This window comes from Callorhinchus milii, unplaced genomic scaffold, assembly GCF_018977255.1.
Source record: "Callorhinchus milii isolate IMCB2004 unplaced genomic scaffold, IMCB_Cmil_1.0 Scaffold2, whole genome shotgun sequence".
Taxonomy (NCBI): domain Eukaryota; kingdom Metazoa; phylum Chordata; class Chondrichthyes; order Chimaeriformes; family Callorhinchidae; genus Callorhinchus; species Callorhinchus milii.
This window is the reverse complement of record NW_024704743.1, coordinates 69,945,848-69,970,031: the sequence shown is the minus strand read 5'-3', so window position 1 is coordinate 69,970,031 and position 24,184 is coordinate 69,945,848. Positions and strand designations below refer to the sequence as shown.

The following is a 24,184-nucleotide window of genomic DNA, read 5'->3' as shown; positions in this document are numbered from 1 at the left end:
TCACAAATTATATCCTTTCTCCCTGTAACCAGGACTCCCTGTCTCCTTGTCCTCCTGGACTTCTCCACTGCCTTTGACACAGTTGATCATGCCATCTTCCCCAACCACCTCTCCTCCTTCATCTACCTTAGTGGGACCGCACTCAGCTGGTTTGAATGCTGCTTAACCAACCGCCTTCATTTATTTTCCACAAATGTTTTTTTCCTCCCCACGCCCGCTAGGTCACCTGTGGCATAACATCCTTACCGCCCCTTCTTACATGCTCCCTCTCGGTGATGCCATTTGCAGATATGGGGTTAACGTCTACATGTATAGAGATAATACCCAAATCTAATTCTCCTTCTCCATGCCAGGTCCACAGATATTCCGTCCTTTTGCTTTTCAGATATCAAGGCTTGGATGAGTACCGATGTCCTGCAGCTGAATGTTGACAAGATAGAAGCCATCCACCTTGGCTCCCATCAACATGTTCTCACCTGTGGCTCCAACCTCCTCAATTTTCCTGGTCTATGCCTCAGACTTAATGAAACTGCGCATAACCTACGCGTCAGGTTCAATCCCCAGCTGTCTTTCCTATTCCATATCCGATCCCTGACCAGGACCGCTTTCTTCCACTTCCGGCACATTGTCTGCCTCTGACCACATCTCACACCCAATACAACCAAACCCCCTTATCTACACATTCATCAATTTCCGCCTCGATCATTCCTTGCCAGCCTCCCCAGCTCCACCATTCATAAAATTCAATTAATTCAAATCTCCACCTCCTGTACCTTCATCCACACCAAACTCTATACTCTATACTCCCGGTCCTTCACAAGCTTCAATGGCTCCCTATTACAGAACAGATTGATTTAAAGATCCTCACACTTGTGTACAAATCACTTCACACCCTGGCACTTCCATAGTTCTCCAACCTGCTTACACCCAACTCCTCGACCCGCCGCCTTCACTCAGTTAGATCTGATCTGCTGTATATCCCTCGTCCCCTCCACTCCACCATCCATGGCCATGCTTTCAGTCATTATGCCCCCAAACTATAGAACTCTGCCTCAATCCCTCCATCTTATATGCTTTCAGTTCACACCTGAAGACCTTCCTCTTTGACGTTTCCTATGGTCACCTCCCCTCTCTTCCAGGCTCAGAGTCAAGTTCCACCACTGTGAAGCACTCTGTGACACTACTCATGTGAAGAATGCTATGTAAATGCAAGTTGTTGTTGTTAAGCAGCCTGCCAAGTTATGCACAAAAGTCATGTCTTAATAGAAATTCAGAATAAAAAAAGACCTGCACATTGTTAAAAATTAAAAGACGGCAACGTAAATATTTTGCTTGGATCAAGGGTGAAAACAGCAGAGTGTGATGTGTTAATTAGTAATCACCAACTCTTTGATAAAGGCAGTCTATGAGATCAGTTGATAACCAAGACTGACAGTGGCTAGAATGACAACAGCAACTTGCATTTATATAGTGCCCTTCACGCAGGGTAGAGTCCCAGAGCGCTTAATGTGACCATTGGCCAACTTATAGTGGTCATTGGATTTGTAGATCCTGAGATCACAGGTTGGAGTGCTGGTACAGTAGATCTCACAAATATACAGTCAATTCACTTTACAGTATATTTTGTGAAGCGTTTTGAGATGTCTAGAAGACATGAAGAGCGCTATGTCAAATGCAAGGATTATTATTATCATTATCCCATCTTAATTCTGCCTTTGTTGAGTTGAATCAGTATGGTTACTTCATGTATTGGGGTAAATGTTACCTGGAATTGATGGTAAAAAGTACACAAGCTGCCCCTGTCAGCAATGACAAGCATTTCAGACACAAACCCAAATAAGAACCAGTTTGTAATATTCAGATTACAGTAAACTCATCACTCGAAGGGCAAAGGACTGGCGAATTAGGCATGTGCATGAATACATAAATAGCTGCGGCCGGGATTTTGACAGCATGATGACTTAAGTGGTAGTGACAAGGTAAGTCAGGGTTGAGTTATCAGGAGTTTACTATATATCATAAAAACAGCTCATTGCTATAAATTCTAATTCTGTTTTTTTTATGATCCCATCCAAAGAATTTAATTAGATTATTGCCTTAATTTCTCTCAAGAGTTTATTATTTAGTATATATAAAATATGTATGTATTTATTATTTAGTATATGTAAAATATATACTGGACTGATTTAGATATTTCCAATAATGAACCAACCACAAATAATGTATTTACAAACTTAATGATTAATAATAATTATTAATAATTATTTTTTCTCTGTGAAATTGCTTCTCTGTCAAGTGGAGTGACAAAAAATAATTCAAGGACACTCTACTTTCTTGCTGCATATCCATGAGCACAATTTAATTTACATCAAAGCATGACTTATTTGCTGTTGAATTAAGGCAGATGATCATCAAGATTATCACCATACACTTAAGCAGTGGGAAGAGAGTTCTTGTTTTCCCAAAACATAGAAAATAGAAATAAAGATCACCTCAAAAATAAGCAATAATGGCCTTTCAGGCAGAAGGAGACAGAATAATTTATTTATTCTTGTGCTAGTAAAAGTCCCCTGGTACTTATGTCAAGTGACGCAAGTCTTAGTCCTATCAGCTATGAAAGGAAAATTGCCTGTTTGATGACTTAACAAAAACAAATGAAAGGAATGTATAAGCATACATTAATGTCAGTAATTAGGTGCTGTTCGTGAAGAGATATGCAAGATTTCATGTGGAGTAAAGAAGATAAAAGTAGAATTAGCATGTCATCGTATGTCATCGGATACATTCATAAAGAAACACAATATTTCTGCACCGAGTTTTACTTTTGGTTGTACCAATAGGACATCAAAGACAAAAGGAAGAGAGGCTGAGCACAAGCTAATTTATTGTAAATTGCATTTTAAAAAGGCAATTAAAAGTTTCCAATCTTAATTTTTCTAGAAAACTGCATTTTCAACATTGATGTGATAGACAATACCTTCCCTTTTCAGATACAAACATTCATGTACGTTCATTAAATGATTCTTTTATTATTATTTTATGACTGTTTGAGATTCATTGTCTGTTCTATACTGGAGGTTCAAAGGAACAGAGGAGAAAAACAGTACCTGGAGATTTCTGAAAAAGGGCTAAGGATGATATTCCAAAACATCTCCTTTCTTGAGTGCTAATCTATTCTAACGTTTTGTAATAACAACGATGTAAACGTATGAGCCAGCATTTTGTAACACGTTAATTGCATTATATTACCACCTCTCACCTCCATCCCCTTCCTATTTCCCACCGGCTGTCATGGCTGTTCAACAGACCAGGATCAACCTGAGATTGTACAGTTACTTTTCCCACTAGAGTCATCACCGGCTGAACTTTAAACGATTTCTACCTTAAAGGAATGAGTTTAGACAGCTACTTTCAACATGGTTTATTATGGTTCAACATGGTTCAACATGGCTAATTTATTAGCCAATTTATTCACCTACACTGAATTACAAATTATGCAGAGTGTTAAGACAAAATAATAAATTCATCTCTAACTAATAAATTAGAGGAGCTCACTGTCAATTGGTAAACAACAACAACAACAACAACAAGATTCCATTTATAGAGCGCCTTTCACGTCAGGAGGACGTCCCAAGGCGCTGCACAGTTGGGTCATGACCCGAGCATTGGGGGGAAATGGTCAGGGTGAGGGGAGGGAAGGGAGGGAGAGAGGAGGGGGAAATGGTCAGGGTGAGGGGAGGGAAGGGAGGGAGCGAGGAGGAGGAAGAGAGTCGAGAGGGGAGCTGAAGGCACGGTCAAAGAGAAAGGTTTTGAGACCGGCCTTGAAGGAGGAAAGGGAGGAGGCGGCGAAGGCACTGGGGGATGGAGTTCCAGAGCCTGGGGGCTGAGAGGCTGAAGGCCCGACCACCGATAGTAGGGCGGTTGGGGCGGGGGACGTGGAGCAGACCGGAGCCAGAGGAACGGAGGGTACGGGCAGGTAGGTGGGGGATAGTAGGTTGGAGAGGTAGGAGGGAGCGAGGCCGTGAATGGCCTTGTAGGTGAGGATGAGGATCTTGAAATCGATCCTCTGGGGGGGAGCCAGTGGAGGCGAGCGAGGGTGGGAGTGATGTGATCGCGAAGCCTGGTGCGGGACAGTACACGAGCTGCAGAGTTCTGAATGACCTGCAGCTTGTGGAGGGAGGTGGCGGGAAGGCCGGCGAGGAGAGAGTTCCCATAGTCCAGCCTTGAGGTGACAAGGGCGTGACCAGGGTTTCAGCGGCGTGAGGGGTGAGGTAGTGCCGTAATCTGGCGATATTCCGGAGGTGATGGAAGGCGGTGCCAGTTGTGGTGCGGATGTGAGGGAGAAAGGACAGCTCAGGGTCGAACAAAACGCCGAGGTTCCTGACTGGCTTTGAGAGGTGGAGAGTGCAGCTGTAAAGAACAGCTGTTGAAGCTTTATGGCTCCCTGCATCAGAGTCAACACGTACCTGCTTTTTGACACTGCACTACTTTTTCACACACTCCATCACCATTTTCTAGCAGAGCTTTGGTGGTTTGAATCATCTGGTGAGAAGAAAAAACAAAGCATAAAATGTATATTAATGGTAGGTTCTTTGATTAGTCAAAAGTATGGATTGCTTAACACTGAAACAGCTGGACCTCAACTTCAAGATCCTCACACTCGTGTTCAAATCCCTTCACTCTCTGGTACCTCCATAACTCTCGGACCTCCTCAATCCCCAATCCACCACCAGGCGCCTCGACTGGCAACGGCCTCGTGCTCATCCCTCGCACCCTCCGCCCTGCTATTGGAGGTCGCTCTTTCAGCCACTATGCCCCGAAACTCTGGAACACTCTCCCTCAATCCCAACGCCTTGCCCCCTCTCGCCCCTTTTCAAGTCCTGCCTGAAAATCTTCCTCTTTGACTGTGTTTACGGCCACCTCCCCCACCACCCCCACTCCCTGGCTCAGAGTCAGGCTCCGCCACTGTTAAGTGCTCTGGGACAATGCCCTGCGTGGAGGGTGCTATATAAGTTGTTGTTGTTGTTGGACCAGATTAACTGCCGATGTTACTGCATTGTAGAGGCGTAAAACAGCCTCCTTTGGGTTGTAATAGCCCAAAATCATTTTATGATTTACACTGGTGTTTTTAGTGTTCAATTTTGCTTTTTCCGCTCCAGTTACATCTGGTGGCTGCCAAGTCAAAGTGGAGCTGTGGCATCATGCATCACAGAGTACATACGCACACACTGCAGTTACACCTGGGGATCGCGCTGGCTGACTGTGACGCTGTCACATCCTGCGTCACAGAGCACTCACATAGCCAAGTGGCAGTGGGAACAAAATAAAGAACACAGACGAAGCAAAGCCATGACAACAACAACAACAAAGTTAAATTTTTAAAGCGCCTTTCAAATCGGGAGGACTTCCCAGTGATTATTGATTATACATTTATATTTATCATAATAAAGATGCCTAAGCGAAAATCAAACCTGTCAAGCATAAGTAAAAATGCTGGACAAAAGAGAGAAGGCCCATTAAATGAAACTAAAGAACAAAGAACAGCGTGGCTGCACTTCAATGCTGAAAGGACCACAACAGCACACCAAATGAGTTGTCCACTCAAATACTACTAATAATAATAATCCTTGCATTTGATATAGCGCTTTTCACGTCGGGAGGACGTCCCAAAGCGCTTCACAGAACACACTGTAAAGTGAATTGACTGTATATTTGTGGGCGAACGCGGCAGCCAATTGCGCACAGCAATGTCCCACAAACAGTCGTAGATTGAAAATGACCAATTTAATTATTGTTTTTAGTTTTGGAGGGATTATTATTAGGCGTGTGGAGTAAGGAAACTTGCCCAAGGTTTCACCCTGCCTGGAATTGAACTCAGGAAAGTGGAGCTGTGGCATCATGCATCACAGAGTACCTACGTACATACGCACACACTGCAGTTACACCTGGGGGTCGCGCTGGCTGACTGTGACGCTGTCACATCCTGCGTCACAGAGCACGCACATAGCCAAGTGGCAGTGGGAACAAAATAAAGAACACAGACGAAGCAAAGCCATGACAACAACAACAACAAAGAATTGCATAGCCAAAATGAGTCCACTGACAGGATTATGAATAAAGATTAAATGCCTGACTGTGTGTCTGTCTGTGTGTCAATCTATATTCCATATTGGATTCTTTGGTTGCAAGCATAGCTGCAATGGGTACAGCTAGTAGTATAATAATCTTCCTATTTGATATAGCACTTTGTCACACTGTCAAAATGTCTCAAAGAGTTTCACAGGATTACCTATAAAGTGACTGTGTGTTTACAGGGGTAGCCAACTTGCGAAAAATAATGTAATTCAAAAAGACATGAAGTGAATGAGCAATTTTATCTGAAGGACTGTTGGAGAAACTCCCTTCTCTTTGCAAACAAGGCCATGGGATTTTAATGACTGTCTAAATAGGCAGGAAGGCTACGGTTTAATCTCTCATTCAAAGGACGACATCTCCCCCACCACTGCATTGGAGTGTCAAATGTCCCAAAGTGAGATGTAGGCCTTGAACCTACAACCTTCTGACTCAGGGGCAAGAGTGCTAATAACTGAGCCAGGCTGACACCATTTGCATTTGGAAAATACGATGCGTAATCAGGTACAAAATCATGACAGCAATTATAGTACTTGCTGTGATACATCCCTCATCAAAGAATTGTTAACAGCAGTAAAAAATTAACACAAAAGAATCATCCTTCAAGTTGGATTAGGGAAGCAGAAAAATGTCTAGACAGAAATCAGCACCTGAACCAACTGAGGTCTTGTTACATAATACCTAAAATTTGCTACATTGTAATCCAATTTCACATTTCGTAATGCCTGTTGGTATGTTATAACATATACTTCTCGGAATCTTACTGAGGATTTCTTCCAAATAAGATGCCCATTAATATGGTATAAAGTTGTTTGTAGAAGGCATCAACAACACAACAACTTGTATTTCTTTAGTGCCCTTCACGCAGGAGAGTGTTTCAGAATGCTGCACGTTGCGGCTTTGGGTGCTGAGCAAGGGAGGAAGGAGGTAGGTTTTCAGGTGGGATTTCATCAGGCACCACATGCAACAAAAACAGTATACTGCATTATAATAACTTAATGCCATACAAACAACCTCTGCTTCACTGATTTGTGAACAAATCTCAAATCCTCTTAAGTCTCGTTTCTTTCTCCCATCTTTTTCAGATTTTCTCTAGAAATACATATACTGTATACAAATAAAAGCACCACACCTCCTCTTAAAGGCATACAGCCTAGGTATTTTCTTTTTACTTTTCACAATGAAAACCGGCAGGGCCAAGATTAATGATATCCTCAGTAGTGTAACGAGTAATGGGTTTAACAACAAAAACAATAAAATGACATTTGTATCGCACATTTCATGTCGGGAGGACATCCCAAGGCGCTGAAAGCCAGGGTCTATAAATGTAGTACAGACATACGTCTACCCTGCCATGTTTGCTTAATGTCTCCAGTGAGAGAAACAGTAGTATAAAACACAAATTACCACCAGAACTGCAAGGCTAATACAGCATACGATCCCTGACACTCCAAGCATATACAAGCACCCATTACAGTATTTTCACTACTTAGTTTTAGGAGGATGAGCATTGACATTAATTAGTATTGATGCTTTATATCAGTGAACTTCTTTGATATCTTTATGCTGCATTTAGCATATAGATTATTAGAACCTACAGTTCAAATGGAAATGGTTCACAGGTTGCCTAAGGGTTTCTGTTGCCCTGCAATTTCCCTCCCTTTCATTTACTTTGGGACAAGGATATCTAGGCAGCAGGAAATAAACTGCATATGAGTGACTATGCATGACACTACAGTATAACAAAATTCATCACCTCCCTGGCCCATCCTTCAGACTTACTGAACTTATCTGCAACCTTGCCATCAGGTTCGATGCCCACCTGTCCTTCCTACCCCACAGCCCCTCCCTGACCAGCACGCTTTCCTTCACCTCTGCCACATCGCACTCGTCCAACCATATCTCACACCTAATGCCTTTTGAAACCCTTTTCGACACGTTTGTCACCTCCTGCCTCAAGTTTTCCAGTGCCTCCTTTGCCAGTTTCCCAGCTCCAGCATTCATAAAATCCAATTAATTCAAAACTCTGCTGCCTATATTCTAATCCATACTAATCCACCCCAGTTGGTGACAGGCTCCACTGGCTTCTGATTGCAGAACAGATCAATTCCAAGATCTTCAAGACTTGTGCATGAATTACTTCATTCCCTGGCACCATCTGCCTCTCTGATTTTTTACACCCATCCCTCTACCTGCCCCCTTCGCTCAGCTGGCTTCGGCCTCCTTCACGTCCCAGGTCCCCTCTGTTCCACCATTGTGCTTTCAACCACTATGCCACAAGATTCTGGAGCTCTCTGCTTCAATCGCTCCACCTTGCCTCCTCCTTGTCCATCTTCAGATCACACCTGAAGATGTTCCTGTTCAACCTTGTCTGTGGTTGCCTCCTGCCTCTCCCTGATTTGGCATCAGCTCTGCCACTGTTAAGCGGGTGAAGAGCATTATATAAATGCAAGTTGTTGTTGTTGCTGCTGCTGCTATTTAACACCTGCTCTTGGCCACATAAGCAATGCTGCTGAGAATTATCTTCAGCTCTGAGAAAACAAAGATAATAATGGTCAAGACCATCACCCTATACTATAAGAGTAAAAATCTCTTTTTAGTTGCTGACATTAATTTGCTTGGCCTGGTAATCACAATCATACTACACTGGACCAAACAATGGCATTGGTGGCTAACAAAGTTGTTAGAACAATGGAATTCTGCTTTTAAAATAAAATTCATAATTAACTACAATATTATACAAAAACAATATTCACCAATGAATGTTGTAGCCATGTTAACAAGTATCTTAGAAAATCCATCCATTAGTCAAACCTACGCTAATCTGTGTACTCAACTACCTGAGTTCAATTCCAGGCAGGGCGAAACCTTGGGCAAGTTTCCTTACTCCACACACCTAATAATAATCCCTCCAAAAAACAATAATAAATTGGTCATTTTCAATCTACGACTGTTTGTGGGACACTGCTGTGCGCAATTGGCTGCTGCGTTCGCCCACAAATATGCAGTCAATTCACTTTACAGAATATTCTGTGAAGTGCTTTGGGACGTCTAGAAGACATGAAAAGCGCTATATCAAATGCAAAGATTATTATTATTATTCACAGAGTCAAATTAAAGTGAACATATAAGTAACACTATTAAGGATACTTTGCAGCTAAGAACACAAACAGAATTTTCAATTTAATGGTATCTAATGATAGGCATGGCACTATTTCATTATTTAAAACAGAAATCGATAAGCCTCTGTTTTTGTCATGATTATAGTTAAGTATATCATTGTCTAAACTGACATTAATGCAGTGTTGGGATGCACTCATTGTGAAAGATGCCATCCTTTGGATGAGACTTTAAATCATAGTCTCGTCTGGTTGTTCAGATCGATGTTAAAACTCCTGCAGCACAATGTGGAAAGTGAAATGAGTTTTTCCCGGTGTCCTGGCCAACAGTCCTGCAGATAAAATTGATCATTCACTTCACAAAGTTAGGTAGGGTGGTAAACAGTGAGAAGGATAGGAGCCAACTGCAGGAAGACATAGACAGAATGGTAAAATGGACAGACACATGGCAGATGAGTTTCAATGTAGAGAAATGCGAAGTAATGCATTTTGGTAGAAAGAATGAGGGGAGGCAATATAGGCTGGTAATACAATCTTACTGTAAAAGAACAGAGAGACCTGGAGGTGCAGCTAAATGAATCCTTGAAGGTGGCAGGATAGGTAGATAAGGCTGTAAAAAGGGCAAATGGGATTTTAGGCTTTATAAATAGGGGCATAGAGTACAAGAGTCAGGAGGTTATGATTAACCTATATAAAACACTGGTTAGGCCTCAGTTAGAATACTGCTCCCAGTTCTGGGCACCACACTATAGGAAGGATTTTAAAGCATTGGAAAGGGTGCAGAGGAAATTTACGAGGATGGTACCAGGAATGAGGGCCTTGATTATGAGGAAAGGCGAGAGAGGCTGGGATTATTCTCATTGGAGCAGAGATGGTTACGAGGAGACCTAATAGAGGTCTTCAAAATCATGAGGGGATTTGATAGGTTAGAAAGGGAAAAACTGTTTCCACTGGTGGGTGTGTTGGTGACTCAAGGTCATAGATTCAAAATAGTATCTAAAAGAAGCAGAGGGGAGGTGAGAAGAATTTTTTTCACGCAGCGAAATTGTTCGAATCTGGAATGCATTGCCTGAAAGGGTGGCCGAGGCCGATTCGATAACTACTTTTAAAAACGTGGTGGACGGGTATTTGAGGAGGACGGGTTTGCAGGGTTATGGGGAAAAGGCTGGGGAGTGGGATTGACATTAATTGCTCTATTCAAAGAGCCGGCACAAACTCGATGGGCCGAATGGCCTCTTTTTGTGCTGTACAATTCTACGATTCTGTGATTCATGGCTGTTTGTGGGACACTACTGTCCACAAACTGGCTGCTTCATTCACCTACAAAATGCAGTTACTACACTTCACTATCAAAGCTCTATGAAGTACTGCGCAATGTTTTAAGAATGTGATAATGCACTTTATCAAATGCAGGAATTATTATAATTATCATAAGCCATGAAATGCATGTCCCTTTAAGGCCATTCACCACTGAGGCTGAATTTTCTCTCTTGCATCTCTATGTGTTCTCCCCACGGTCTATGTTTGTCCACAGACAAAACCTTCCCAGGATCCTGATAGCCTGTTTATTTTCAAAAGATAATGAAAATATATACAGTAGATTCCTTTTAGTTTCTGTTGAAATCTGAATAAATCATAACAAACTGTCACACTATTGATTCCCTGCCTTTAATCTCACAACATCATGTAAATAACAATGTATAATTCACATCTTTATATCTACAAAGTAGGGGTTGGGAATAATATTACAAATGTAATCAACATTTTGCAGAATCAAAATCAATTTTGCATACAATATTCATCAGAAGCACCCTTTCAGTTTTTACTTTATTTGAGCGGCTGGCATTACAACTCAACTAGCTCAGCTCGCTATTGGCGTGTGAACAAATCAAAGCAAGCAAGGTGGATGAACCTGAAAGGGGTAGAAATGTAAGCAGGAAGCAAAGCACATTTGAGTACTTTAGAAGTCAACAGTAATATCATCACAGGTGCTACTTTTCATCTGTTATTTCAGTTGTTAAGCTTGAATTCAGTTTCACGATTTATATTTTTCATTACAGTCACGCAAAGAAAAAGAACACAAAATTTTACCTCTGAGGATCAGAGCAAAGAGGAAAAGAGAGCAACGAATGCAAGGAAGTGTTTGAAAGACCCTCTACAATATTTTATTATTCTCTTAGATTTTGGAGTTCAGAAACAAGATATCATTAGATCCCCAATTTGCTGTTGATAGAATCATAGAAAATTATAGCACAGAAAGAGGCCATTCGGCTCATCGAGTCTGCACCGGCTCTCATTCAATCTCACTATCCTGCCATATCATGTTATGACCTTGGTTTGATGTCTTATATGAAGAATGGTACCTCCAACACGATGGCTCAAAGTTCCAATGTGGTACCTTGTTTCACAAACAAATAAACACGTGTTGTCATCACGTGCTCATTTTGTCAAGTTAATGTTTTCTATTCACACAATAAGATATGTTGCATATTTGTGTACAAGTTCAGTTGGTTCAAGATAACTGGCCCATTTTGTGAAAAATATACAGCACAAATTTAGAAAGTCTCAGCTGTTTTCATTTGTTTTGGTTAGTGATGAGACAACAGGATAATTGTGACAAGAATATATGGTTCATGCTATTGACCCTGTTCCTTCAGTGTCGTGAGACATTGTCCTTCTTGCCCTGTTGTTATTGTTTCTTACATAGAAAACAAAATAAGTAAGAACAGATGGGAGGATCAAAAGATGTGTCTATAGCTCCACATGTATAATGACATTGTAGATTCTGCCAAAGCTGGCCACAGTTTGGATTTTCCAGAGATCTTACACTTGCTCAAAGCAACTGATGGGGACAAATAGGACCTTTACGTCAAAGAAAATAGGAGATGCCTCAAGCAAGCTGCAGCTTCACATCAGCTTTTTCAAATGGAGATTTTTTAAAGTAAAGAAAATAAATAACTTCAGAAATTATGGCCAATGGACCAACCCAGATATTTTGGTGGGAATGTTTCTATTTTCTCACAGTGTTCTCTCGTAAATCAGTTGCAGATCTCAACCATATGACTTGTCAAGCCTGTCACAAGTGCTATGAAGATATTGGTGTGGAAAATGAGACTTGTGGATTGATAATTAGTAGTGATAAGAATTATCACAGAACCAAAACTTATAGTCAAAACCAGTGGGTGATTATCAACGTTTTTCTCTTTGGAAGGAGGGAATGAGTAGTTTTCAGCTTGAAGAGGGGTGAACTCTCTTGAAGCAAAATATTTTTTCAAGGGAACAGGGAGAGAGGCCAACATATTTAATCTTGCAAGAAAATGGGAAGCTTACACTTGAGCGGAATGGGAAGAAGAGTGGGAAGTGGAAATGTGAAATGGGCACTGCATGGAGTTGGTATTAAATCACAAAACAGAGCTAAGTGATCAGAGCTCACTCGAGTCCATTTGAGGGTGAAAAGATGAAGGGGATGCTTGACAATTATATTCAGGCTGGTATCGGGTGTACAAGGTAGCTCTTAAAAGTGAAAGCTTTTATGAGAGAAGTGTGTGATGAATTGTGCCTCTTTGCCTTTGGAGAGTTTCAGGTTTTAGTATTAAATGAGTTTCACTGCACTCACTCTTGTGTCAATTTACAACGGCTGGTTGGGTACTGAGTCTAATTGCTGAACTGTATTGTATTTAAAACTGCCCATCATACAGCATTCCCATCAGAGAGGAGTATCTGGTTTGTAACCAACTTTAAGATATATTTAACCTACGATACCTGTCCCACTGCAACCTACTACAGTGGGATATATCCATGTTTTTTTTTTGAATGGCTGAAGTATTGATTTAAAGAGATTTAAAACCAATTCTTCTTGTTGTGTGCATGTGTTTATTTGGAAATCCTTCCCTACACTGAAAACGACATTGTTTTTTTTTACAGGACTTGGAGTGCCCTGCCAAGCTGGTAGAAGCAGAGTCCAATGTGGGTTTTCAAGAGGGAATGTACCTGAAAGATAATGGCTTGAAGGGGTTTGGAAATAGAGCGAGACAACAAGATTGAATGGACAGCTTTCCCTGAGATGGTAGAGACTCGATGGCTCCTTCTGCGCTGTACATTTCTACGATTCTATAAACTTGCCTCAGCTGTGGAAGCCTCCCCACTCCTAATTTTGGCATAAAACACAAAATACTGCAGATGCTGGAATTTTGGGGATAATGGGTGTGCATGAAAAGTTGCTGTCCACATTTGAGTGCCTCCTTCACGAAATTACAACACAATGCACACAATACAAAATTACATTTGTATAGCAGCTTTCACATCAGGAGGACGTCCCAAGATGCTGGACAGTCAGGGATTTGGATCCAAGCTGGGGAGGGGGGGGATTGGGGTAAGGGAAGATGGAGGGCAGGGAGGGTAGGAGGGTGCCCAAAGGCGCAGTCAAAGAGGAGGGTCTTGAGGCATGCCTTGAAGGAGGTAAGGGAGAGAGCAAGGCAAAGGGAATGGGGGATGGAGTTCCAAAGGGTGGGGTTGGAGAGGCTGATGGCCCGACCACCAAAGGTGGGCGGGGTGGGCCGGGCGGGGGACGTGGAGCAGACCGGAGCCTGTTGAGCGGACAAATTGATAAGGGGTTAGCAGGTCACTGAATTAGGAAGGGGCAAGGCCGTGAAAGGCCTTGAAGGTGATTATGAATTAGTTTGACTGCAATTCTGTGGTAATTATCATTAAAGAGGCCTAAAATGTTACCCCATCTTAGCCTGCAAGATCATTTGACTTAAAAATTAAAAGACGGTGCAGAATTATGAAAAATTATGAAATTCAGACTTAAGTTGTTCTTAAAGTTTTCAGAACTAGATTCCCAAATTAAGAATACAATGAAGATTGCTCCAAAATTCTGCACCATTTTAAATGTTAAGACATTAAAATTACAAGCTAATTCCAGTTTGATAAAACATCATTTCTTTACCTCATCTTAGAATCATTAAACTTTGGAGCATAGTTAAGAGGGCCTTTGTGTGATCCTGCTGTGCTTGTGCCATACTGATATGATCTAATCCCTTCCCTTGTGCTTTCATTATTTGCACTCAGGAATGAAGAATCACATCATATAAAGGCCTTCCTCTAGAAGGTCCAAACAATAAGGTTTCAAGACGCTTCACCCAATTTACTATAAAGTGTAGTAACTGTATTTTCTAGGCGAATGTAGCAGACAATTTGTGCACAGCCATGCCCAGAAGCAGTCATGAAGTGAATGACCAATTTTAGCTGGGGAATTGTTGGCCAGGACACTGTCATGAGATCTTTAATTTCCACCTGAACAGGCAAAAGGAAGCTTGGTTTAACATCTCATCTGAAGGACATTTTCCATCTGGTAATACTAGTACAGTAAATGAAGACGAAACAGAAAGAAAATTGGCATTAAAACCCAAACTGTCATCATCAATCTCCATCTGTTAAATCAGCATTACTTGCTGGCAGATAACAAAAAAATGCCCATCATACCTTTTATTATCCAAACTGTTCTCTGGTCTGATGAGTGAGTGACAAATTGAATGATAACAGAATTTCAATTGGTCTTTAACTGACATTTAATAGAGGAAACATATTTGTTTTTCTATGTTTCCTACATTGGCAATTCTTAATGTTTTATTATCACACCTGAACAGCTTCCTCTTCAACCATACCTACAGTCATCTCCCCTCTCTCCCTGGATCAGCGTCAATCTCCGCCAATGTTAAGGGCTCCAAGGCGCTATATAAATGCAAGTTATCGTTGTTTTTGTTTAGTGAGAAGACTCAATAATGATCACTTCTTGCTGTATATTCTAATCCTGGACCACGGAATACACTCATGTAACATTTAATTTTCCACCACAACCTCCTTGTGACCTCTCAGTGAGACTGACAATCTGTGCACCATAATTGAGTTAATTTATGGGTAGCTTTATACAGTGGTCTTGTGCCAATGTTGGTACTATCATGGCACTGCTCAAACATACAACATTTTCCAAACCACCAGCAGAAAGGTTCTTCATCCCCAACATTCCCTCCTGATACTGAACCTAGTCTCAGATGTAAAAGGACAGCGGTCAGTCCTACACCACCCAGTCGCTTACAATTAGGTCTATTACTACCCTGGTCCAGTCCATAGGGGTGAATATCTCCACTTTCTCATGGCTATTACAGGTTCAAAATGAAAACATTTTGCAATGGTCTGTTTCCATACTCTGGTGTTCTGTGTAATCCTACACAAATCTAAATTAAGTTTTGTAAATGATCTTAAAATTAAGACTCAATTTCAAAGTCGACCTTCTGCAGTACTGAAAATCAATTGCAGAAAATTGACTTCTAAGTTAACACTGAATTAAAAGCTATTTTCCAAAATTCTGCACAATCCTAGAATTTAAGATAATGGTCTCAAACCTGAAGAACATGGCAAATGTTGGGTTTACTGCCTGATATCACATGATTATATATTTAATAATAATAATCCTTGCATTTGATATAGCGCTTTTCATGTCTTCGAGACATCTCAAAGCGCTTCACAGAATATGCTATAAAGTGAATTGACCGTATATTTGTGGGCGAATCGTGGGCGATTTAGGATTCTGTCTTAATTTTTATTTTATTTGGCAATGCTTACATTTGCTTTTTGTTTACATTTCATTATAGTATCAATTTCCATGGCAGATCTGAAACCTGGCAGAATATGTGTCATCAAATAAGATCGGAACAGCTGAAGTAAACCGTTTGCACCTGGGATGTAAAAACATGGAAAGAGCTATCACTCCCATGAAAATGGATATAACTTTTGTCATCCTGCAGAATTCATTGTGCAGGTTATCCAAGATGCTACAGCAATTTCACAAGTGTTTGCCCTGCTGAAATTAGTTTTAAATTATTTGAATGTTGTACTTTAGATGTTCTGCATGGCAAAGTAGCCTCAGGACAATTTAATTAACTTGCACATTCAGTTTCTTAAGTAGTTCAACTTAACTTCACATTGTAAAGTAATCCTGTCTCACATTTGGAAACATTTGGTGGATACTTTCATGATATTTGGAACAAGGCTGTTAGCTTGTATTAGTTTGCATCTGTGGAATTGTGGCTTCCTTGAGACATCGCAGGTCTGTCTGTTATAGGCGATACAATGTAATGGTAAAAAACACTTTAATTGCAGGGACTTGCTTATTATATAAACTATGTAGTAATATTACTATGTAGTAATAGTACAAAAAAATCTTTTTGATAATAAAAAAATATGATTTAGGCACTCAAAAAAAAAGAATGAGACATTTAGACGCTCAAAAAAAGAGTAAGACATTCAGATATTAGGAATGGTATATCAAAGGTATATCAAATGCAAGGTTTATTTTTTGTATAAGCATTAAGTCTTAAATACTACCGTTTCTCTTTGGCTGACGGGAGTCTACATGTTCAGGGCCGTGGTAATTTTTGTAACAATTCCAGTTTGTAAAACTTCCGGTCCGGCGAGGTACTAATTCTGGACACCCTGAGTTTGGTAAGCAAGCGGGGGGGGGGGGGGGGGGGGGGGTTTACTATGTTGTCCAATCCAGTTCTTGATGACAGTCAGTTCATTGAAATCCAAACTTCCTGCTGTAGAATTGTAACGGACCTTGAAAATACAAGTGTTCATGTGTCAGATACAAGCTGAGCAATTCTTAAAACGGGATTTTATTAGAGCATATCCACTGAGACATGAAGGCAGAACAAAACCATGGGCACTGATCTTTGTGAACAACAAGGCAGTTTTATTGAATGTCATGAAAACAACTGTAAGATTTGAAGGTGGGCTTGAGGCTTTTCTTCAACAAGTGTGGAATCATTTGGCAACTGATCAATATATTGTGATCGCAGTGTTGACCCCTTTATCCTGTGATGTGGAGTGAGCATGTATATGCCTCAACATCTGCTGATTGAACAACATGTGCAAATATCCATTTTTCCCTCAGGAAACCACTTTATTTTCCATGGACCTTGCCAGCACCACATGTTTGTGAGCACAATGGTTATTGGAATAGCTTCCTTCCCCTCTAATATGCTAATGCCATCCCTTACTGTGACAAGCATCTATATTTATCAAATGAGCATAAGCACCCTCCTTCAGCTGTGCCAATTAACATGGGTATCATTTGGGCCAAGGAATCAGGAGAGCAGAATATGGCAGGGGAATTGGCTTCACCTAGCTCTGTGGCAGTAGTGGAGTACAGTGCTGCATTCTTGAAGAAGAAAGAGGAAACAGTCATGTATAACAAATCATCAAGAAACTTTATGCTGACCCTGAATGAAGCAGCTCTCAAATGATCCCCTGATTAATCCTCCTTCTCATGTCGATTTACTTTTAGAGACTATAATCCAGGACAAAATAAATTTTCACTTAGAGAAATATGGGTTTATAAAGGTCAGCCAACACGGATTTGTTAAACGCAAATCATGTCAAACAAACCTGATAGAGTTTTTTGAAGAAGTAACGGAGAGGGTGGATGAAGGTAGTGCAGTTGATGTAGTTTATATGGATTTTCAAAAGGCATTTAATAAAGTGCCACATTATAGAATCATAGAATTATACAGCACAGAAGGAGGCCATTCAACCCATTGTGTCTGTGGCGGCTCTTTGAAAAGAACTATCCAATTCAATCCCATTCCCTTGCTCTCTCCCCATAGCCCTGCAAACTTGTCCTCCCCAAATAATTATCTACTTCTCTCTTAAAGGCTGTTATCGAATCAGCTTCCACCACCCTTTCAGGCAATGCATTCCAGATCCAAACAACTCGCTGCGTGAAAGAATTTCTCCTCACCTCCCCTCTGTTTCTTTTAACAACTATTTTGAATCGGTGCCCTTGAGTTATCGACCCACCCACCAGTGGAAATAGTTTCTCCTTGTTCACCCTATCGAATCCCCTCATCATTTTGAAAACTTCTATTAAGTCTCCTCTTAACCTTCTCTGCTCCACGGAGAATAATCCTAGCTTCTCTAGCCTCTCCTGATACCTGAAGTCCCTCATTCCTGGTACCATCCTGGTAAATCTCCTTTGCACCCTCTCCAATGCCTTGACATCCTTCCTAAAGTGTGGGGCCCAGAACTGAACACGGTCTCTAACTGAGGCCTAACCAGTATTTTATAAAGGTTCATCATAACTTCCTGATTTTGTATTCTATGTCCCTATTTATAAAGCCTAGTACCCCGTATGCTTTTTTAACAGCTTTATCTACCTGTTCTGCCACCTTCAAAGATTTCCAATTTCAAAATGTGCTTTCAAAGCAAGTTCTCTTTGGAACAAGCACCTCTCTCTCTCATTTCTCTCCTTTTGCTTTCTTTTTACAGACCTGTCATTCTCTGTCAGAAGTGTCATTCTCCCTCACAGATAAGCATTTCCATAGCTTAGTTTGCATCCTACAAATACTATTCTGGTTCTTTGAACTTTTGAACTTAACAAATCATTCAAAGAAAGTAGCCTTTTGTTCCCAGAACTTCAAATTTCTGAACTTGAAAGAGCAATCAGGTTTGTGGAGGGTGAGGGAGGAAGGACACTGTTGACGTTGTGTTTTGTTTACAGCAACATCTCTGCAGACACACTTGTCTCGGGCACACCCTGCTGTGAATTTCAGTGAAACACTTCTGTTTTCAAAAGTCTCCCAGGCTTTGTTCTTCCAGTTTTCTTTTCATGTGAATAGAGTAGGTTAGACAAGTGTTTAAATTGCCATGCTGGTATAAAAGACTTTTAAAGTGTGCAGGCCCTGTACTGTGAAACTGGTGACCTGTGAAGTCGGTTGTACCATAGAATCATAGAATTATACAGCACAGAAGGAGGCTATTCGGCCCATCGTGTCTATGTGGCTCTTTGAAAAGAGCCACTTTGATTTCAAGATCCTCATCCTCACCTACAAGGCCATTCACGGCCTCGCTCCCTCCTACCTCTCCAACCTACTATCCCCCTACCTACCTGCCCGTACCCTCCGTTACTCCGGCTCCGGTCTGCTCCACGTCCCCCGCCCCAACCGCCCTACCATCGGTGGTCGGGCCTTCAGCCTCTCAGCCCCGAGGCTCTGGAACTCTATCCCCCAGTGCCTTCGCCGCCTCCTCCCTTTCCTCCTTCAAGGCCGGTCTCAAAACCTTTCTCTTTGACCGTGCCTTCAGCTCCCCTCTCGACTCTCTTCCCCCTTCTCGCTCCCTCCCATCCCTCCCCTCACCCTGACCATTTCCCCCCTCGCTCCCTCCCATCCCTCCCCTCACCCTGACCATTTCCCCCCTCCTCGCTCCCTCCCTTCCCTCACCCTGACCATTTCCCCCCTGCTCGGGTCATGACCCAACTGTGCAGCGCCTTGGGACGTCCTCCTGACGTGAAAGGCGCTTTATAAATGGAATCTTGTTGTTGTTGTTGTTGTTGAAAAGAGCTGCCCAAATCAATCCCACTTACCCGCGCTTTCTCCCCATAGCCCTGCAAACGTTTCCTCCCCACGTGGCAGATGAAGTTTAATCTGCCCTTCCCTCCCCTCACCCTGACCATTTCCCCACTGCTCGGGACCTGACCCAACTGTCCAGCGCCTTGGGACGTCCTCCCGACGTGAAAGGTGTTCTATAAATGAAATCTTGTTGTTGTTGTTAATGTGGAGAAATGCAAAGTGATACATTTTGGGAGGAAGAATGAGGAGAGGCAATATAAGCTGAACAGTACTACATGGCCATGTTCTGTTCATTGGCCGGCTTTTTATATTATTATAGGCTGACTTCCAAGTTATCAGGTTGCTGCCAATGTCACATCACATCAAAGCTCTCCTTCAACCACTAAACCTGAGGTTGAATCTTTACGTGATTTAGCTCACATTCTTTTCTCAAAGTTGAGAGATAACTTTCTTCTTCCTCCTTACGCAGTTGTACAAAATCCCATGCGATCAATGAAAACATAAGTCTTTCACTGAAGTACATAGCATGGTGTACCCGAGACAAGGGTGTCTGCAGAAGTGCCACTGTTCCTATTCCATTTTAACTCTATTTGCATTTCCTCACCAGAATTTCGAACCCAGAATGTGTTCAGGAATTCTGCAATTTTACCCTGTAGAATGTTAGAGCACGGAAACAGGTATTCACCCAACAAGTATTCACAGGTGTTTTTCTCCACGTAATCTAATCCTATTCGCCTGATAGCTCCCTTTGACTGCTGCTTTGGTCATGTTTCCCCTCCCCCAGCCCCTCGGCTCACCCTCCCACTTCCATTGCCCAAGCAGGCTTGTCAAGCGCTTTGAAACATCCTCCCAATATTATATAGATGCAAATTGTATTGTATTTTAATAATAATAATAATAATATTATTATTATTATAATAATAATAATATTATTATTATCTAACATTATTATTATTATTATTATTATATTTTATAGTATTATATAATTTTTTAAAAAAATTACCTTTTATAATCGGTTTATAATGTTCATTGATTTGTGATCTTCATGTTAAGTTGTAGTGTGTGCTTTTGGTTCTTTTACATTCTTGATATTTTTGAGAACATTTTAAAGTTCTCTGTGGTATAGCCATGAGACTAGTATGAGCACGCGAATGGTTTGAAAGGTAAAATGTTTGTTGTTGACATTAGCAGCTTGCAACGTGCCTTTTGCTCAGTCACAGATCAACCGTTTGAATAGCATTCTGAGCCAAGCAGTTAATAAGGTTTGACACTATAAGAGATTACATGCAGAAACAGTTTCATGTTTTGACATGAAAAATCATGTAATAAGAGTTTATACAATACACAGTACATGGTCGCTTCCCTGTAATCTGCTGCAAATGATTGCACAATACTTCTGCTACTGTGAAGTCATAAAATATGATAGCCTTTTTTTAAAGGTCATTTGCACTGCTGTGAAATTCTGAAAGGCCATAGAAAAGGTAGAGGATTATGTTCTCCTCAATTCTCCAAAATGATGCTGCATGTGAGGCAAGGAATACTTTGCAGCATCATTCCAATAAAGAGCAGGGAGGCCTATGGCCTTTTGTTTTGTTGAGAATGTTACATTTGCAATAGCCTTTATTCAATATTTGTGTCCTTTGTCTTGATTACTGATCTAATAAATTACATTAAAAAAACGAGTATGGTATGGATTCTGCTTACTAAACCATCCAGTAATATAGAGTGAAGCTTTTGGACACAATGTTATTCTACTTATGACCTGGCAAAACAACAAGATTACATTTGTATAGCGCCTTTCACGTCGGGAGGACGTCCCAAGGCGCTGGACAGAGTACAGCATTTCAGACCCGAGCTGGGGTTGGGGGGGGAAGGGAGGGGAGGCGGGACTTGAAGGAGGCAAAGGAGGGGGCGAGGCGGAGTGATTGGGGGATGGAATTCCAGAGGTTGGGGGCAGAGTGGCTGAAGGCTCTCCCGCCAATGGTGGGGCGGGTGGGTCGGGGGACGTGGAGCAGGCCTGAGCCGGCTGAGCGGAGGAAGCGGGCAGGTTGGTAGGGGGTTAGGAGTTCGCAGAGGTAGGGTGGGGCGAGGCCATGGAGGGCTTTGTACGTGAGGACCAGGATCTTGAACTGGATCCTCTGAAGGATAGGGAGCCAATGGAGTCGGGCGAGAGTGGGGGAGATGGGGTCACGGAGTATGGTGCGGGAGAGGACACGGGCTGCAGAGTTCTGGATTATCTGCAGCCTGTGGAGGGAGAAGATGGGAAGGCCCACAAGCAGGGCATTTGCATAGTCGAGCCTGGAGGTGATGAAGGCACGAACAAGAGTTTCAGTGGCCTGCTCTAAAAGTCCTGTCTGTGCATTTTACCATAGTACACATATTTGTGACACAAAGGAATGGTGTCACATCTGTTAATATGGCACCAAAGATTCCTACAAGTTAATTTTATTTAGAGTTATTTTATGACTTTTTAGATGTGTCGGAGACATCTTTTGGGAATTTGGATGGGCATGCTAGATAGATTCTACTTACATCTGGATAAAATTCAACTATTCAACTATTTTTGCCTGGCACAACTGTTTCAGAAAATTCCACTCTTCTATATAAAAAAAAGCACATTTCAAAACTATTTTGTTGTAAAACTCGAAATTGCGATTAATTTAAACTGACAGATGTAGAAGTTTGAAGTTAAAATAATATGTTTTTACATGGGAAGGTTAATGCAGTCAAAGTGAATAATAATAGTCCAAAAGAAGGGTTGCAATTTAAAAGATTAGTCAACCAGAAGGAAGTTCCAGAATAACCCACAACATTTTTGTTAATGACCACAACAAGGTTATTGTACAACATGGGGAATATTGACTTCAGAAATACACCTGGGATATATTAAAGCAGACTCCGACAGGGAGAAAATATGAAGATCAAAAAAAGTCACTTCTTGGAGCAGGCCAAAGTGGTACAAGTGGAAAGTGTCACTGAGGTTTGGACATGTTTTTCTGGTATTGCTAGTCTCAGTGAGTTCTCTAACAAGAAATTAGACTATTGTTCTCTAACAAGAAATGTTAGGAGAGAAGCCTGGAAGGAAATATTTAGATGAGTGAATGTGGCCAGCCCTACCAAAAGGACACACCTTGAAATACAAAAGAAGTACAATGATCTTCAAAGGAGTGCCAAGGTGCAATAGATTTTTTTTACTTAATATACTTCTATTTATGCTTTTGCTAACGTGGCACATGCCGTCTTAGCAGTGTGACTTCCAACATGGTTTTGCTCATGTGGAAATGAGTGGCTTCGGTTGAATTGGCATACAGCTCAAGGATAATAATCCTTGCATTTGATATAGCGCCTTATCATGCCTTCGAGATGCCTCAAAAATACGTCTCAAGGATGATAAGGGGAACATGCCCACGTGAATGTCAGGAAAGTGTATATTGATATTATTTTACTTTATTGTGTTACAGGACGATTACTGGAAACAAGGCGTGGAGAAAGGCGTGGAGTCCTATAGCTCCTGTAGCTCAGTGGTTAGAGCACTCGCTTTGCAAGTGAGAGACCGGAGTTCAAATCCAGACAGGGCGAAACCTTGGGCAAGTTTCCTTACTCCACACGCCTAATAATAATCCCTCCAAAAAACCAAAAACAATAATAAATTGGTCATTTTCAATCTACGACTGTTTGTGGGACATTGCTGTGCGCAATTGGCTGCCGCGTTCGCCCACAAATATACAGTCAATTCACTTTACAGTGTGTTTTGTGAAGCGCTTTGGGACGTCCTCCCGATGTGAAAAGCGCTATATCAAATGCAAGGATTATTCCTGGAGAAGAGGAAGCGCATTGTAGCTATCTGTTATATTTGTTGTTGAGTCCTGTAGCTCAGTGGTTAGAGCACTCGCCTCGCAAGCGAGAGACCTGGGTTTGATTCCCGACAGGCGAAACCTTGGGTAAGTTTCCTTACTCCACACGCCTGATAATAATCCCTCAAGAAAAAAAACAATAATAATTTGGTCACTCAATCCACAACTGTTTGTGGGACACTGCTGTGCGCAATTGGCTGCCGCGTTTCGCCCATAAATATACAGTCAATTCACTTTACAGTATATTCTGTGAAGCACTTTGAGACGTCTAGAAGACATGAAAAGCGCTATATCAAATGCAAGGATTATTATTAATTGTATTATTATATGGCCCAGGAAGAGCATGAAGAAGATAAGCATTACCAGGCTCTCTTCCAAAATCCTTCTCCCCAAACCCCTTCCTCCCACCAATACAGACCCACACAACCATCATCAGGCCCTGCACACTGCCACATCGAAAAGCATGCAGAGAAAGGAATGAGTAAGATAGCTGTGGGGAGTGGATCTATGGCACACAGAACACTTCAGAGGTAAGGAGTACATCTTGCAAGAGATGAAAATCCAGGAGAAAGCTCAAATGTCATAGCCCTGTAATGCTCACGCATGTGGAAAGGTGCACTGGGTGAGGAGAAAAAATTGCTGAAGACTTTGACACAATCGATAGGTAGATTTA

General features: G+C 41.6%; 1 protein-coding gene across 2 annotated transcripts in view; it reads right to left on the bottom strand.

Moving 5' to 3' along the window:
• LOC103181254 (inactive phospholipase C-like protein 2) overlaps nucleotides 1-24,184 on the bottom strand; it is an 82,909-nt gene that overhangs the window by 17,913 nt on the left and 40,812 nt on the right. The window contains exon 3 of one of the 2 annotated variants that reach the window (XM_007897593.2): nucleotides 4,467-4,542. In XM_007897593.2, the coding sequence (XP_007895784.1) occupies nucleotides 4,467-4,542 (76 nt within the window). Of the gene's footprint in view, nucleotides 1-4,466; nucleotides 4,543-8,615; nucleotides 8,664-24,184 lie in introns of those variants that run through there. The other variant, XM_007897595.2, reaches the window with a different exon arrangement.